Source organism: Heliangelus exortis, chromosome 24 (genome assembly GCF_036169615.1).
Source record: "Heliangelus exortis chromosome 24, bHelExo1.hap1, whole genome shotgun sequence".
NCBI lineage: Eukaryota > Metazoa > Chordata > Aves > Apodiformes > Trochilidae > Heliangelus > Heliangelus exortis.
The window spans coordinates 1,493,866-1,509,188 of NC_092445.1; the positions used below are offsets into that span (position 1 = coordinate 1,493,866).

Below are 15,323 nucleotides of genomic sequence, written 5' to 3' on the forward strand. Positions count from 1 at the left end.
CAAGATCCCAGCCCAGCAGTGGGGTAGGATTGCTTTGGAAGACACAGGCTGTGTCAGAGTTTACAGTGGGGTGAGCCTGCCCTAGGTGATCCTCCTTGGGCAGATGATCTCTAGAGGTCCCTTCCAACCCTAACACTCTATGATGCTATGATTCTGTAAGCCCAACACAGAATGACCTGGCCCTGCCCACATGGACAGGGTTTATTATCTTTTTTTTATGCTGTACCATGCCCTGCAGGTGTTTCCACACCCAGCACGTGGACTTGGCAGGTGAGATGCACAACAGCACAGAGGAGCTGAAGCAGTGGGTGGAGGTGTGAGCAAGACAGAGATCCAAATGATGGTGTGGATGTTATGCTGATATGGCTTTACCCAAGTTCTTACTGGTGGTTGACCCAGTTTGTACAGACAAAGGAAGCCTCAGGTACAGCAGCCTGCATCTGGCTATAGAAATGTCACTGTGGGTAAAACCTCTTGGTGACCACACAGAGCATTGCTGTGATGTCTCATTCCTCAGCTGCCAATAAGGACAGTGTGTCAGAGCACTACTCTTTACTGCAAACATTACCTATCTCTAAATGCTTAGCTGGACCCATGTTCTTTTGGGCTCTCACTTTTGTGCAGCTTCACCAAGAGGTGTGACTGTGCAGCTGCCTCCTCTCACATCAAGGCTCCTGCACACATCCAGTGAGACACACTGACAACACCTTTGGGGTCTTAAGATATTTCCTGCTGTGAGTGATGCATAAGTGGAAAGGTGCACTTTGCTCTGGAGAGCTGCACAGGCAAAGGGGGAATGTTAAAAAATAAAAAGTCTTTTGTATAGACATAAGTCTGGCTGTCCAGTGGGTCTGCCTGGACCCCTGTCTCCTCTGAAGGGAGCCCTCGGCTAAGAGGCTGCAATACAGGTTGCAATACAGGCTGCAAAGAGGTTTTTCTCATATTTCAGTCAATAAGTCATAGTTACTAGCAGGTGGGGCATTTTTCAGTTCTTTGTGTGTCCAGAAAGATGTGTTTTAGGAGGCAGAGCAGCAGGAATATAGCAGCAAGCTCCCTAGTGGTACTGCAGCCAGCTGAAGCAGGTAAGTCAGGGTCTCTGATTTTGTATCTCCACAAGTCATTTTCCATCCCTGATTGTCCAATGTGTGCCAGAGGAGAATGTTTTTGGGCATAAAGCTAGGTGAAACAAGTTTAGAACAGAAAAAAAAGTTGGTCCTTTTGTTACCTGTATAGGAAATGAGTAGAATAACTTACTGAATCAATACTCAGACTCTTCCTCTGGGCAGTGCCAATTAAAGACTGGATTTCTCCAGAAAGGTTTATGCTTGTTTTGTACATGGTCTCTAGGTTATGTTACTGGGAAGTCAGTTCAGATTTTAGCTTCTTGCCTTATAACTTTTCTGGATGGTCCTTGAACTCACATACCTGCTCCTCCACCTGGAGACCCAGTGGTGCCTGTGGGTTGGACTCAGACTCCTGCAGCTCCATCTTGGCAGCTGCCCTTTTCCCTGGGCTGTCACCCTGTGAGAGGTACTCAGAAGAGCCAAATTGTTTTCTTCGGGAGCTGGGCACATAATCTTTGCTCTCATCCTGTACAAAGGAAAATAAAGAGGGTTGGAACTTGGGGACTACGAGAGGGTTCCTGGTCCTGGGTTTGCAGTGCGAGGTGCTGCCTGAGTCCCTTCTGCATGGAGGGATTTCAGCCACCAGGCCAGCTCTGGCATGTCCTCACTTTTGTGCTATTTCATAAAGATTATTATTATTTTTTAAATCATTCAGTAATTTTAACCCAAGCTATGGGTGTGGAGTCCTCTGTTCTCAGTGTCCTCTGCACAAAAGTGTTCAGGGTATGTGACTTGTGAGTCCTGATTGCAGTTTTTGTGCTTTGGGCAGTAGGTGATTATGGTAATGCAATTATAAATTTGTCACAGCTTTGCAATTTGGGCAGATCACAAACCAGAGGACAGAATTACTCTCTGTTCCCTCTCCCCCCCACCCAAGGGGAAGATAAAAGGGGAATGAAGACTGGAGACTTGAAGTTGGAAACTGAAAGCAATTGGAGATGGATTACTGGTACAGGGGAAAAGCAATAATGTAAGGGATAAAGTAACAAAAATACAAATATATAAAATATATATATATATATATATATATATATACAACCCAATCTTGATGGTGGCAGGGATAGGTGCCTGAGGGCCCCTTGCAGCAGGGCCAGCTCTCAGGGGGGGTCCATGGCTCTTCCCAGCACCCAATGGATGTGAGAGTGGGTGATAAAGGAGTGAGGGGACCACAGCCAGGAGAGAGTGAAAAAAGAGAGGAGGGGCTGCAGGTCTGCCTGAGCTTCCTAGAGTATGGGCAGGAAATGGGAGGGATTAGACCCCTCTGTTCCAGCCCTCTCAGAGTCTGGAATCTCTCCTGCTTTAGTTCCTCATATTCAAGCAATGACAAAGTTCAACACTAACAGTTTGTTTTGTTTCTGATGTTGGCATGATGGTGCCTTACAGTGTGCTGGAACTCGTAGGTAAGGAGGTTTTACAGACAGCAAGAACAAATCTTGGTGAGCTGGAGGGTGCCAGGGACTCCTCACTAAAACTCATGGGTGCACCAACAAGCCCTAAGGCAGAGCACAAGCATCTGAATCCCAAGGTGTGTTCTTATCAATGTCTTTGCAGATTTGTGAGTTTAAAAGTTCCATACTGCACTGTATCCCTGCAGGTTTTATCAGCTCTGCTCGCCCTGGAGATGGTATCATGTTTGCTGAAACACAGAGCACAGCCCTGTGGAGGAGCTGCAGGTACTGGTGTAACAGATTTGGTCCTGGTACTCTAGCAAAAGGGACAGCAGGAAAAGGAGAGGCAGAAAAGCATCTCTAAGATGGACACCCGGCTTTGAGGGGTTCTCAGAAAGAAGCTGTGACACCTGGTGGGTCTGGATGGACCTGCTGTGGAAAACATCCAGGAAGCACTGGGCCTGACAACCTCCTTGCCCTCCAAGCCCTCCTGCAGAATTCTCAGCAGCAGGAACAGTGCCTGGGTGAACACACACAACACAGGGACCTCCAGTCAGCCATGGCCCAGAGATAACTGTGGTGGGCCAGGCTGCTCATAAAAGTGAGGTGATTAATTTTAATTTAATAAATTAAATTAGTATTTAATTTAATAAATTGCACCTCTGTATTTCTGAGACAGCTGTAGTCTTTAGAGATGAGACCACAGGGTGAGCATATAGGTGCTCCAACCCCTTGGGCACCTGACAGTGTCAGTCTGTCCCTGCTGTCAGGCTGTATGATTATCAACCCAAATGCACTGGTTTCCAAGAGATAGATAAAGATAAAGATAAGATAAAGATGAGATGATAAGATGAAGATGAAGATAGAGATAGAGATATAGAGATAGAGATAGAGAGAGATAGAGAGAGATGAAGATAAAGATAAAGATGATAAAGATAAAGATAAAGATAAAGATGATAAAGATGATAAAGATAAAGATAAAGATAAAGATGATAAAGATAAAGATAAAGATAAAGATAAAGATAAAGATAAAGATAAAGATAAAGATAAATAAAGATAAAGAGCTGAGTCAGGGCCACCAGGCTGCCTCCCCTCTCCACGTGTCAGCCATGCAGACCAAAGCCTCCTGGTACTGCACCAGAGTGGGGTCAGTGCAGAGCTCAGGATGTTCAGGGCACTGCAGGAGGTGATGGCACCACAGAGGTCAGTCAGATGGTCACTGACAAGCATCTGGGCAGCTGCTCTGACCTTACTGTAACCCCTAAGATTCACCCAGAATTGAACCATTGGATGAAGTTACTGAGGACCAAGGAAAAAATGAAAGCAGTCGTGTGGCTGGCTGCTTAAGTAGATGCTTATGTGGAGTTAGCAAGGGTGATTGTGGTGATTGCAGTGTTGAGGGGGAGAGGTTGGGGCTTTTTTGTTTGTTTGTGTATTTTATTTTTATTTTATTATTTTTTTAATCCCTAAGCAGAGGAGAAAAGGGTTGAGAGGCAGCACATCCTGGGATACTGTCAGGGAGACTTTTCCTTGAGACCTGCCCATAAGAAGGTGGTTTCACTTGAAGAAAACCTTCACTTGAAGAAAACCTTCACTTGAAGAAAAGCCTGCCTTTAGGTTTTTGGTAATTTATGCAGCACACAGCCCAGCTCCAGTGATGCCAACATCACAGCCAGGAGAAAAACAAACTAAGTGCCCACATTTTGCTCTGCTGCCTGCTCATCTGCTCAGGTTTTCCATGGCAGTCAGGGGACAGACTGGCTCTTAGCACCAGAGGGTGCTGATCCTCAGGCTCCAGCATCCATCCTACAGCACCTACTGCCTTCCTCAGCTGTTTCTGTAAGGCAGGAATTGTGAGGAGATGCCAGTATCTCCTGTAGCTTCATTAGGGACATTTGGCTATATCAGCAGTATAAAAATGGAAGGCTGAAATGACACCTTGTGCCTTGGCATCTCCTTGCAAGAACAATTTCCCAGTGCTGAGTATGGTTGTGTCCTGAGGGACAGACTGAAAGGCAAGGCCCAAGCTTGCTTTAGCCTCCTGCTGTGCTGCAGCAAAGGGTCAGAAACCATAAGCATTTCACAGAGATGATGTATTTCACAGAGAAAGATATATCTTAGCAAAAGCAGCACAGCCCCTGTGTTTCAGTGATGCCTCCACAGAAAAGGCCAAAGTTAGCAGAGACCAGTGCTGAGCCTTCTGCCAGAGAAACAGCTACATCTTTAACTGAGACAGAAATCCAGCAGAAACAGCCTGCTTGTGGTATGAGGAATATTAAAAGCCTGAAGATACCCTTCAAAGGGCATCTACAATAACCTGAGCTGCTCAAATACCTACAGTTTGGTATATATGTGCATCTGGGTAACTTCATGCTCCTCATTTACAAGCTAAAATATACTTTATGTGTGACCAAGAACTCAGATTTGTGACTAGGTGCTGTTTGAGTGATTTTATTTTATAAAATCATACAGATACCCAACTCAGTCCTCAGCAGCTCTGTGTGAACTAACCACACAGCTGCTTTCCTGCCTGCTCCTCACTGCAGACACAGGCAAGGCTGGAAGAAGCTAATTCATCAAGGATAAGAACACAGAGGTCAGAATCCTCTGCCAGGTAACACTTCAGCTGCTGTTGCAGCAGATTTCATCTGACAGTGACTTTGAGACCACCCAGAGGACACTGCAGAGCTACACCTTGAATGGAACCATTGGATGAAGCTACTGAGGAACAAGGAAAAAATGAAGAGAGTCATGTGTGGCCAGCAGGTCCAGGGAAGGGATTCTGCCCCTGTGCTCAGCCCTGGGGAGGCCACAGCTTGAGTCCTGTGTCCAGTTCTGGGCCCCTCAGCTCAGGAAGGAGATTGAGGTGCTGGAGCAGGTCCAGAGAAGAGCAAGGAGGCTGGGAAGGGATCCAGCACAAGTCCTGTGAGGAAGGGCTGAGGGAGCTGGGGGTGTTGAGGCTGGAGAAGAGGAGGCTCAGGGGAGACCTCATCACTCTCTACAACTCCCTGAAAGGAGGTTGGAGCCAGGGGGGGGTTGGGCTCTGCTCCCAAGTAGCTACCAGTAAGACAAGAGGCCATGGGCTTAAGCTCTGCCAGGGGAGGTTTAGTTTAGATATTAGGAAAAAAAAGTCTTTCCAGAGAGGGTGATCAGGCTGCTCATGGAGGTGGTGGATTCTCCATCCCTGGAAGTTTTTAAGAAGAGACTGGATGTGGCACTCAGTGCCATGGGCTGGGAACCACGGGGGGAGTGGATCAAGGGCTGGACTTGATGATCTCAGAGGGGTCCTTTCCAACCTGTCTGATTCTGTGATCCAAGCTGACAGTGCCATGCAAAGCCTCTCTGAAAAGCACACCAAGTCCTACAGAAGTTGTGACTATATTTTCCCTGATCCTGGCAAGACCAAATGCTGGGACACAGTTATTCATATGGCATTACAAGACCCACGTAAATGGATCTAATTTCAAGAAGCCTTAAATCAGATACTTCACATATGAGATGTGGGAGCTGGGAGAGGGCAGCACTTCAGTAAATAATCTGTAAGAATTTCAAAGCAGACAGGTAACAGCCAGCTTGGACAACTTCATTAGCTGAAAGACAGGAGTGTTTAACACAGGATACTTACAGGCAGCGTGGTCCTGTGCCAAGGAGAAGCTGCTGTGGAATCACTGGCATAGCTCCTGCGTGTTACCAGTTCAGATGCACTTAAGTTACTTTTGGTCCTTCGGGACCCCAGCTCAGGGGCACTCCAGGAATTAGCTGTGGCACTGGTCCTTGCTGAGCTCTGCTCCAAGGAGTTTGTTCTATCACTGTTCTCTTCCATTTCAGAGAGGTCTACTGAGGACCTGCATGTGTTTGTAGTACTGGAGGCTGCATTTTTCTCCACTTTGGTTTGAGAGCTCTCCAGGGAATGCAAACCTTGTCTTGTTCTCCAGGAGCTCCTCACTGTGACATGTTTTGTTTCAGAGGAAGCTGCATCTGAAGAGCCATGGGTCTTCCAGTTGATTGTCTCTGAAGGTGGCTCACTGTTCCTCTCTGTGAGTTCAGAAGTCTTTATCATAATGCTGCTTCTGGAGACCACAGTTTCTGCTCTACTTCTCGGTGCTGCCTCTCCAGCTCTGTCTGTCTCAGATGATTTCAGAGTATTTTTATTAATTGATATCTCAAAGGGTGTGGGGATATTGTTTGTTATTGCTGAAGGCTCATTTGGAGCAACTCTGATATTGCTGGTGGTAACCTGTCTTTCCTTTGCTGCTGAATCTGCACTGGTCCTGGGAGCTGCTGGCTCAGAAGGGAAGATTGTGATGCTACTTGTCATTTTATTTGTTACCATTTTAAATACAGACTTCTGCTTTTCTGACTCTGCCTCAGCAACACTCCCTCCCATGACTGCCTTCATATCTTTTTCAATAATTGCAGGTTTAATGACAGCTTTTGATCTCAGAGCTTCTCTTGGGCTGAATGACCTTTTGGATTTAATTCCTCCAGTGCTGGCATCTGATGGTTTTATACACTTGGTGGAGTCTTCATCATTTACAGTGGTTTTGTCATTCTCAGCAACTGATGCTTGAAAAACTCCCTTGGAACTGGAGAATTGCTTGGAACTGACTTTTTTTCTTGTCTCAAAATCTGGCTGAGTGGTTGTTTTTTTGCTTCTTTCCAATTCTTCATCTGAATTAATTTTTTCCTGGTTAGTCCGTTTGACTTTGGAGTCTGCTTCTAAGCCAGCTCTTCCATGGTCTGGAGCTGCAGACTGCTCTGTGTCTTCTTTATCAAGACCTGTGAGAATCTGCAGGATGTCTTCCTGACTCCTGGAGCGATGGGAACACTTTGTTAGTGCTGAGAGCTTTGCACTCTCAAGGGACGTGTCTGTGACTTCTTTTTCCTGGGAGATTATTGTTCTTTTAGCCCTCGCCTCCGAGGGCTCCCTGTGAGATGCAGCAAAAGCAGTCACTGCTTCTGGTTTAGAGCCAGTGGCTTCTGACGCCAGCACATGGGAGGAGAGGTGGTACCTGTAAGCTGAAGCTGTCCCATTGGAAGAGCCATGATTACCCCTGGTGAGCAGCGTGTTCTTTGAGCAGTCACTGACTTCTGCCTGGCTGCTTTTCAGCTTCTCAGCCAAAGAAGCCACTGATTCTCCTTTGCTTGACCTCTCCTCCCGGGTGTCAGCACCACCCTGGCAGTTGCCACGGAACACGCGGGATGGCTTTTCAGCCTTGGATCTCAGGCCTGTGTCACCAACAGGTTTGGAAGGTGCTTTCCATGATTTCTGCTCCTGTGCAGCAGGAGGGTATCTGCTGAGGACAGACGGCTGCTCTTTCAGTCTCTTCCCCTCATTCTGCAAACTGCAGCTTTCCTTATGACCAGAAGACAGAGTAGAAACTGAAGATTTCTCTTCCAGTCTTTTTGTATCTGTCACAGCAGTGTCTGAAAGGGCAAATACACCTGCTTTTCCTGCTCTTCTGTTCATTAGGCTTGGACTTGGCACCTGCTTACCACTGTGGCTATGGCTGTCATTACTGACACAGAAATCCCTGTTCCTTGCCCGTTCCCGGCGCTGTTGTGGTGAGAGCTCCCTTGGCTTGTGCTTGGCAGATGTCAAGTCAGGGGTGAAACCTCTGTATTTAGGTCTGTCATGTTTTCCTCTGCTAGAAAAGCTTGTATCTTCATTTTCAACCTCGCCATTCTCCAGATCTTTCTGTTTCTTTATCTGCATTTTTATTTCTTCCAGCTGGCCCATGAGGAGTTTATTTTTATTCTGCTCACTCAAATAACTGTCTTGCAGATCATTGTTTTTGGCTCTCATGTTTTTAAGTTCTTCTTCCAAAGATTCAAAACGTTTGATCTGAGTTTTAAGCTTCTCAATTTCTTGGGTGAGATCTTTCACTTTGTTGTCTTCCTGATTTTTATTCTTTTGGTTTTCTGATTTATTCCTGGTTTCGTTTTCTACATGTTTCAGGTAATCCACACTTCCCTTTCTCCTGGTCTCCTTAGAGGGCAATGCAGAAGTTAAGTCATCTTCAATTCTCAAATCATTTCTGTCCAGGAGGTTATTTGATGACCTTTCTAGCAAGTTGGATGCATTTCTACTTTGATCTGTCCTGTTTAGTTTATTGTTTTGCTCCAGTTTCTGTGTTAGCTCCTGGATTATTTTTTCATTCTGTTTTTCTCTTTCATTAAAATGTTTTCTTTCAGTGATAAAGCTCAGTGCTAAGGATTTCAGTTTTTCTAACTCACCCGTTAAGCTCTGCTCTGTTTTATCCAGCCTGTCCTCAGATGCTTCCAGTTCTTTCACTTTCACTCTAAGTATTTCTAATTCTGTAGATATCTTTTTGGTCAAGTTCTTTTCTTCATTCAGGCTAAGACACAGCTGTGTGCAGTCATTCTTGCTTCTGCTGAAGGCCTCCTCCAGCTTCTCCAGTTCTGCCATTCTCCTCTGAAGGTGTTCAATTTCTGACTTCAGCTCTCGGGTGAGGCTTTCCTCCTCTTCAAGTTTTTCTTTCATTAACCTGCAAAGCTCTTCAGCCTTCCTAATTTCTTCATCCTTGCCTTCGATCTTCAGGACTCTTTTCCGCAGGGCTTCAACATCAGCCAGCATGCTGGAGTTGCTGCCTTCTGCCTGGATAACTTTGTCCTGGAGGTCAAGCAGCTCATCCTCTGCTTTCTGCAGATTTTTGGTTGCTTCCTCTAGTTCATCCAGGCGGCGGCTGAGGCTCTGCAGTTTGAATCGTAGGTGCCGGTTTGAGGTTTCCTTGTAACCTGTAAATTCTGCCATGGTTGCTTTTATTTTATTTTTTTTTTCCTTTTAGGCAAAAGCTTTGCTTAGCCTGGGTGAACGGTGTGGTCTTTAACACCTGATGTATTCCTGGTACCTCAGTGTTTCCTTGACAATCTCACCCTGAAAGAAAGAATGCTTAAAATCAATATCAGAGCTCAGAATGTAAATATTCTCACTGTCAAAGTTAGACTATAAATGTTTACATAAATAACTTTTAAAATAGGCACATTTCTAAGTGCTAAATTAGAAGAAACGAAACTGTGGAGAAGAGCCACAGTCCCTTTACTTCGGATACACAGGATTTCCAAAAATGTACCAGTAGTTGAGGGAATGAAGTGCCCTCCTCTGTGAGTCTGCACAGGCAGTGTGGGCACAACCAGCACACCCTCTGCCCAGCACCCAGCACCCAGCACCAGCTGCCCACGTGCAAGCTTTCAGACTGTGGAGGTGAATGCATGTGCAGGATGACTTGGGTCCCTGGGCATCACTGTACCTTGGCTGCAGACACCTCTCTTTCCAGCACTGCACCAGTCTCCTGCAGATGCCGTAGAGATGAAGATTTAGAAAGCATAAACAAGACCTGAAAATTAGAAAACGCAACCCCCAGCCACATGGTGGCCACTGTGGAAGTGGTGAGCCCATCCCCACCTGGCTTACTGATGGAGGCTGTGAGAGCTGCTGCCAGTCAGCACTGCCCATCCCTGACAGAATTTCCAGGGAAGCCCGGGCTGCTTGGCAGAAATCTTCACCTGGTTAGAATTGCATCCCAATGACACTGTGGCAGTGGAGTTTCAAGTTGCTCCCTCCTGTTATTGTCCTTGGCTGCTCCTCACTTGTTCACCCAGGAGATGAACAGCTGGAAATGCTTGTGCCTCTCCTTCCTGCTGCTGTCCAAGAGCAGTGATTATAACACACCAGCACACTCTGATGGTAAAGCTCAGCTCAGAGGTGGCAGGGCTTTTAAACAGCTCATCTGGTGAGAAGGCAAGAAGGGGGACCTGAGCAGCCCAGAATGGCAGAATCCTCCTGCTAAAGAGGATCTGAAGTCCTCTTTTTGCTCAGCATTAGTATCATCCTATCCTAGACCTGAGGCACATCCCAACAAGTGCAAGGCCGACTGCAAACGTGATGGGAGGGAGGTGACTGCAGCTCTTTGACTTGCACCCTGTTCCAGGCTGTCTGCCTTGAAGCAGGACTTGGCCTCCAGCATTTTTATGGAGCTCCCTGAAGAGCAAACACTTGGGAGTATCCCATTTCACAGACTGAGAAGTGAAGAGCTGGATGTGGGGAGAAGACAGACAGCATCTGACATGAAGCTGTGCACTGAGGGATTCATGTTGTACTGGGATGGGGCTCAGGCTGCCAGCCAGGGACACACCATGCACACTTGGGCACACTCAGCAATCTGCACCCTTCTCATGAGGGATCCCCCTCAGTCTGGGAAGGGGTCACCAACCCATTTTGCTTTGCCTCATGCAGCTCAGGCAGCTGCAAGGAACACTGCAAAGAGTGCACACCCTGTGTGCAGGGGCCACAAACCTGTCCCCTCCCTCACCACCACCATCACCTCCTGCTCCCTGATGCTGCCCACAGACAGAAACACAGCCCTGCAGCACATCAGGATTCACACAGGGATGGCTGTTCAGACCCCAGCAGGATCCCACTGAGCAATGTCACCCGAGAGGCACAGGAAAGGCCAAAGCAAGCAGCTTCACAGTGCCCTGAAATCAAAAGCCTGTTCCCAGCAGGTCCCAGAGCAGAAAGCTAATGGTTAACCAGGCACCAGCCACTCACTGGGAAGTGAGAGTGGCCTCATCCCCAGGACAGAGCTGCTGGAGCATGAGGAAGCAGACACATCAAAGGGCTGGTGGCAGGGATGGTTTTCAGGCCATAGGTGCTGCAGAGCTCAGTGGAGAGGGCTGTGTGTGACCTGTGAGCACTGCACAGCCAGGAGTGGGGCAGATCCTCACCCCAGAGATGATGGGGGCTCAGCAACCTCTGGAACCAGTCCCACAGCCCACTTCATGGGAAGGGGTGGGAAACTGAGAGCTACCTCCATGGGTGGGTGTGTGTGGAAGGCTGAGGCAGAGAGGCTGCTCTTCCCTTTCCTCCCTTTTCTATATCCCAAATATTCCTGCAGCATTAGGTGCTATCTGGATGGAGTAGGATCCTCACCCCTCACAGACTCAGCACTCTGGGGAAGCCCCACCATGGAGGCCAAAAGAGGCTCAAGCTCAGGCAGTCACCCTGGGAGATGACCTGGGGGGGACCAATTCAGTCTCCAGCAGGAAGGATGGGCACAGATCCCTGAGAAGGGACTCAGCATTACTGGGGAACCACCCAGCTGCTCCACCAAACTCCACTCCTGAAGTTGGTTCCTACAGAGTGTGGAGCATCACTAATCATGTACCTGTTTGTCTGCAGAGGATAATGCTGGGTGAGGAGGTTGGTGTGGGCCATGTGTCAGGCTTTAGGCACTCTGGCTACACTGGCCACAGCTCAGGGGCTCATAAAGAGCAAGAGGGCTGGTGAGTCCGAGTCACTGATCTCTGTGGATGTCAGAGACCCTGCTCAGAGGCTCCTCAGGGGCCCAGAGGAGAAGTTAATTAGAAGGAAACTCAAACATTCAATTGAAGCAGAAAACTGAACTCTGCAATTAACTGCGAGAATGAATTACTAGTGATGAATTACGAGTGACATCTCTCAGGGGTTGATGATATTTAATGTCTTTATTAACAACAAAGATAAGGGGATAGAGCACACTTCCAGCAAGTTTGTGAGAAGTGGGAAAGAAGCATGGCTGATACACTTTAGGGCAGGGCAGTAGAGGGACTTTGAGAGGCTGGAGAAAGGGGCAGACAGAATCCTCAGCAAAAAGCCATCCAAGTCCTGCTCCAGTGGCACGGGGACAGCCCAGGGATGATGGCTAGAAAGCAGCTTCACAGGGAAGGATTTGGGAAGTCCTGAAGGACTGTTCAACTTCGAACACAGGTCAGCAGTTGTTCCCTCTGTCTAAGAAAGGCAAGCACAGCCCGGGCTGTGTCAGCAAGTCTGCAGCCAGCAGATTGAGGACAGGGATCTTTCCTCTCTGGCTCCAGTGAGGCCATATCTAGAGGACAATGTCTAAGTGGGGACTGCCCAGTACAAGAAAGACACAGATGTACTGGGCTGAGTTGAGCAGAGGCCACACCACGGCCTGGAGATGGGGACATATGAGGAGAAACTGAAGGAACTGGAGAAGGCAAAAGCTTTTGGTGCTAGCAGCTACCAAACAGGAGTGTGTAGACAAGACAGAATCAGAGGCACACAATGAAAAAGAAGCAAAAGATACAAGCCACAAGAAGAAAAACTCCAAGTAGATCAAGTAGATATTAGGACTTCTGTTTTTAACCCCAACCCATGAGTGGTCAAACACTGGCACAGCACCCGGAGGGACTGTGGAACACCCATCCATGGGATACTCAGAAGTCTACAGAGGCAGCTCTGGAACATCTCAATACCACCCCAGCTGAGATGATTTACTGCAAGAGATAAAGGAGGCTCGTTCTAATTAGCTTAATAAGGAGAAGATGACATAAAGCAACATCTACAAATATGTTGAGCATCCATAAGAAGTCTTCTAGCAGATGGCCCTTTAACTTCTTAGCATAGCCAGAGGTAACCTCAGTACTTGGAAAACCTAAACAAACCAGTATTGCAAATAAAGTGCACATTTATGAGATGCAGGGGAATCAGCCAATACAAAATACTATCATAAATGTAGTGGCTGCTACTCCAGGGATACTTCCAACATTAATTACTCCGGCTGTTCACAACTGCTCTTCTCCAGTCTGCTACTGACAACAAAATATCAGAAGGAATAGTGCAGGATTCAAACACTAGATTACTATTAATGCTAATTAACATTGTTGGGGGATTTTCAAATAGGACTTATTAACCAAATCTAATAAGGCAATAATGTGCTCAGCTTGTAAAGATACTGAAATATCTGACATAGATTTATATGCTTCAGATTTTTTATCTCTTTTTGGAAAGTAAGCAATTCTCATTCTAGCTCTATTCTACATTTTTTGCAGAAACCAGGATGAGGATGACAATTTTCACAAACAGCAAAAAAACTGTGGCAGTGTGAAATATATTAAGGACAGTTGAGTTAAACAGAGCCACCTGAGTCACTGATAAAGTGACTGGAAAGGCCAAGATGGTCATGGTAGAAATTTTATCTACAGAGCAGCTGATGGCTGCAGCTCAGAGGCAGAGCCTCTTGGCTGTATCAGCAGGAAATACTGGGTAGATGTATGACAGTAGAAATTACATTATTTTGTATGTAGTACTGGACTGTATTTACACACCCAGGTCTGTCACATCTCGATTAAGTAGTGACACAAAGCAAAAGAGACACCTACAAATTGCTCTTGACAAAAAACCCTCAGAAGAGTAGCCATGAGTTCTTTCTTACCCTTTAAAACTCTGAAACTACTGACTGCACCTGAACAAGTTACATATGTCATATAACATAATGTGAATTTGAGTTCTGGAAAAAATGCCTTCCCAAAGAGACACACTTTGAAATTCCCTGGCTTCCTCTCTGTTATTCAAAGCAACCATCAAGGCAAAATGTGTATACCTAGGGGTAGAGGTGAATACCTAGGGGGAGAAAAGATTCTTTCTTTCTCTAAAAGGTTCTCCATTATAGCACCTTAAGTCAAAAACCAATTTCACAAGAGAAACATGGCACACAATGTCAGCAATTCAAAGTAGTAACTGACTAACAAACACTTAAGTGAATTTACCAGGATTCATTACTGAAATAATTCATTCTGTTTCTACTTCTCCCTGTGGATTTATCATTGGGCTTTCTGGTCTTCTACAACAAGTGGTTGTTCCTCCTAACTTTATTTATATTTATGATTACCAATTCTCTCCCCATCTTGTTTAGTTCAGATTGTCTCTCAGGGCTCTTCTGACTGTGCACAATTTTGGCCAAGGCATCCTGTTACACAGCTGTGAGAATTCAGTATTTGGGACATTCACAGGAGTATTTTCATAACTCTCCATTACCCTTCAGGTTCTTAATTTTTTTTTTTTTGGCACACTCAGCTTTGCTTATCATTCTCTACAGTTCTATGAAAACATTTCTTTAACAGCATCACTGGATAAAATCTTCCACTGGAGCTGTACATGATCTTGTCTGCACAAAACAGTTCACTGCTGTGCTTGGAGGCAAAACCCATCTAGCTAGAAACGTTTGTAGTAGCTGAAACACTTTGTGAACTGGAATATAACAAACTTTTATTTCAGGAACAGCAAGCAAATGGCTGCTACTTGAGACCTATACAGCTAATCTGTCCTTAGGACTGGGACACTATTCCTCTCCAGATGCACAAAAGCATCTTGCCCTACCTATCATTTTCCTTGCTCCAATCTGTTTCTTGGTTTGGCCCCACAAACACTCACTGCTCTGGGCTTCAGGATGTCTGCAACATGCCCACATGGGAATAATTATTGGCACCCACTCCCTACTGTTCTCTCTGCTATGCCAAGATGAAAATGCTGCCAGCTGCCAGGCAGGTCTGCCACATGCTAGAAGACTCTGCTGTTTCTCATGAGCCCATTTGGAACTTGATTTTGGGGGGTTTTATATTTTTGTTTGCACTTTAATACTGATAATGCAACATCCCTCCCTGTGGCTGGGGAAGCCCTGGCCCTCAGAGATGGCACTGCTGGTCTTCCAAGGTACTTGTCCTCAAAAGGGTAATGTCACCTGATATATGTGGAATTTCAGCCTTACCCTACCCTAAAGATGAATGAGAATTATTGATGTCTTGGCCTACAGCCACTGTTATTAATCTGGTCCTGAAGCTGTAGGGGTTTCCAGTAGGTCGTGGAGAGCAGCACTCATCACAGGCAATAGAAAATCAATAGGTACAAACACAGCTCTAATCAGAGATAAGAACAGCAATTGTAGTTGGAGTCCTTCAGGTCACTTCCACACAGGATAAGGGTTTTGCACTCCTCAGCTAATGTGCTCTA

General features: G+C 46.3%; 1 protein-coding gene across 1 annotated transcript in view; it reads right to left on the reverse strand.

The window, feature by feature from the left end:
* Nucleotides 1–15,323, reverse strand: part of LUZP1 (leucine zipper protein 1) — a 34,767-nt gene that overhangs the window by 4,600 nt on the left and 14,844 nt on the right. Inside the window, exons 2-3 of the mRNA XM_071767486.1 lie at nucleotides 6,138–9,410; nucleotides 1,426–1,590 (exon numbers count right to left, since the gene is read on the reverse strand). Coding sequence (XP_071623587.1) covers nucleotides 1,426–1,590; nucleotides 6,138–9,287 — 3,315 coding nt within the window. The 5' untranslated portion in view covers nucleotides 9,288–9,410. The remainder of the gene's footprint in view (nucleotides 1–1,425; nucleotides 1,591–6,137; nucleotides 9,411–15,323) is intronic.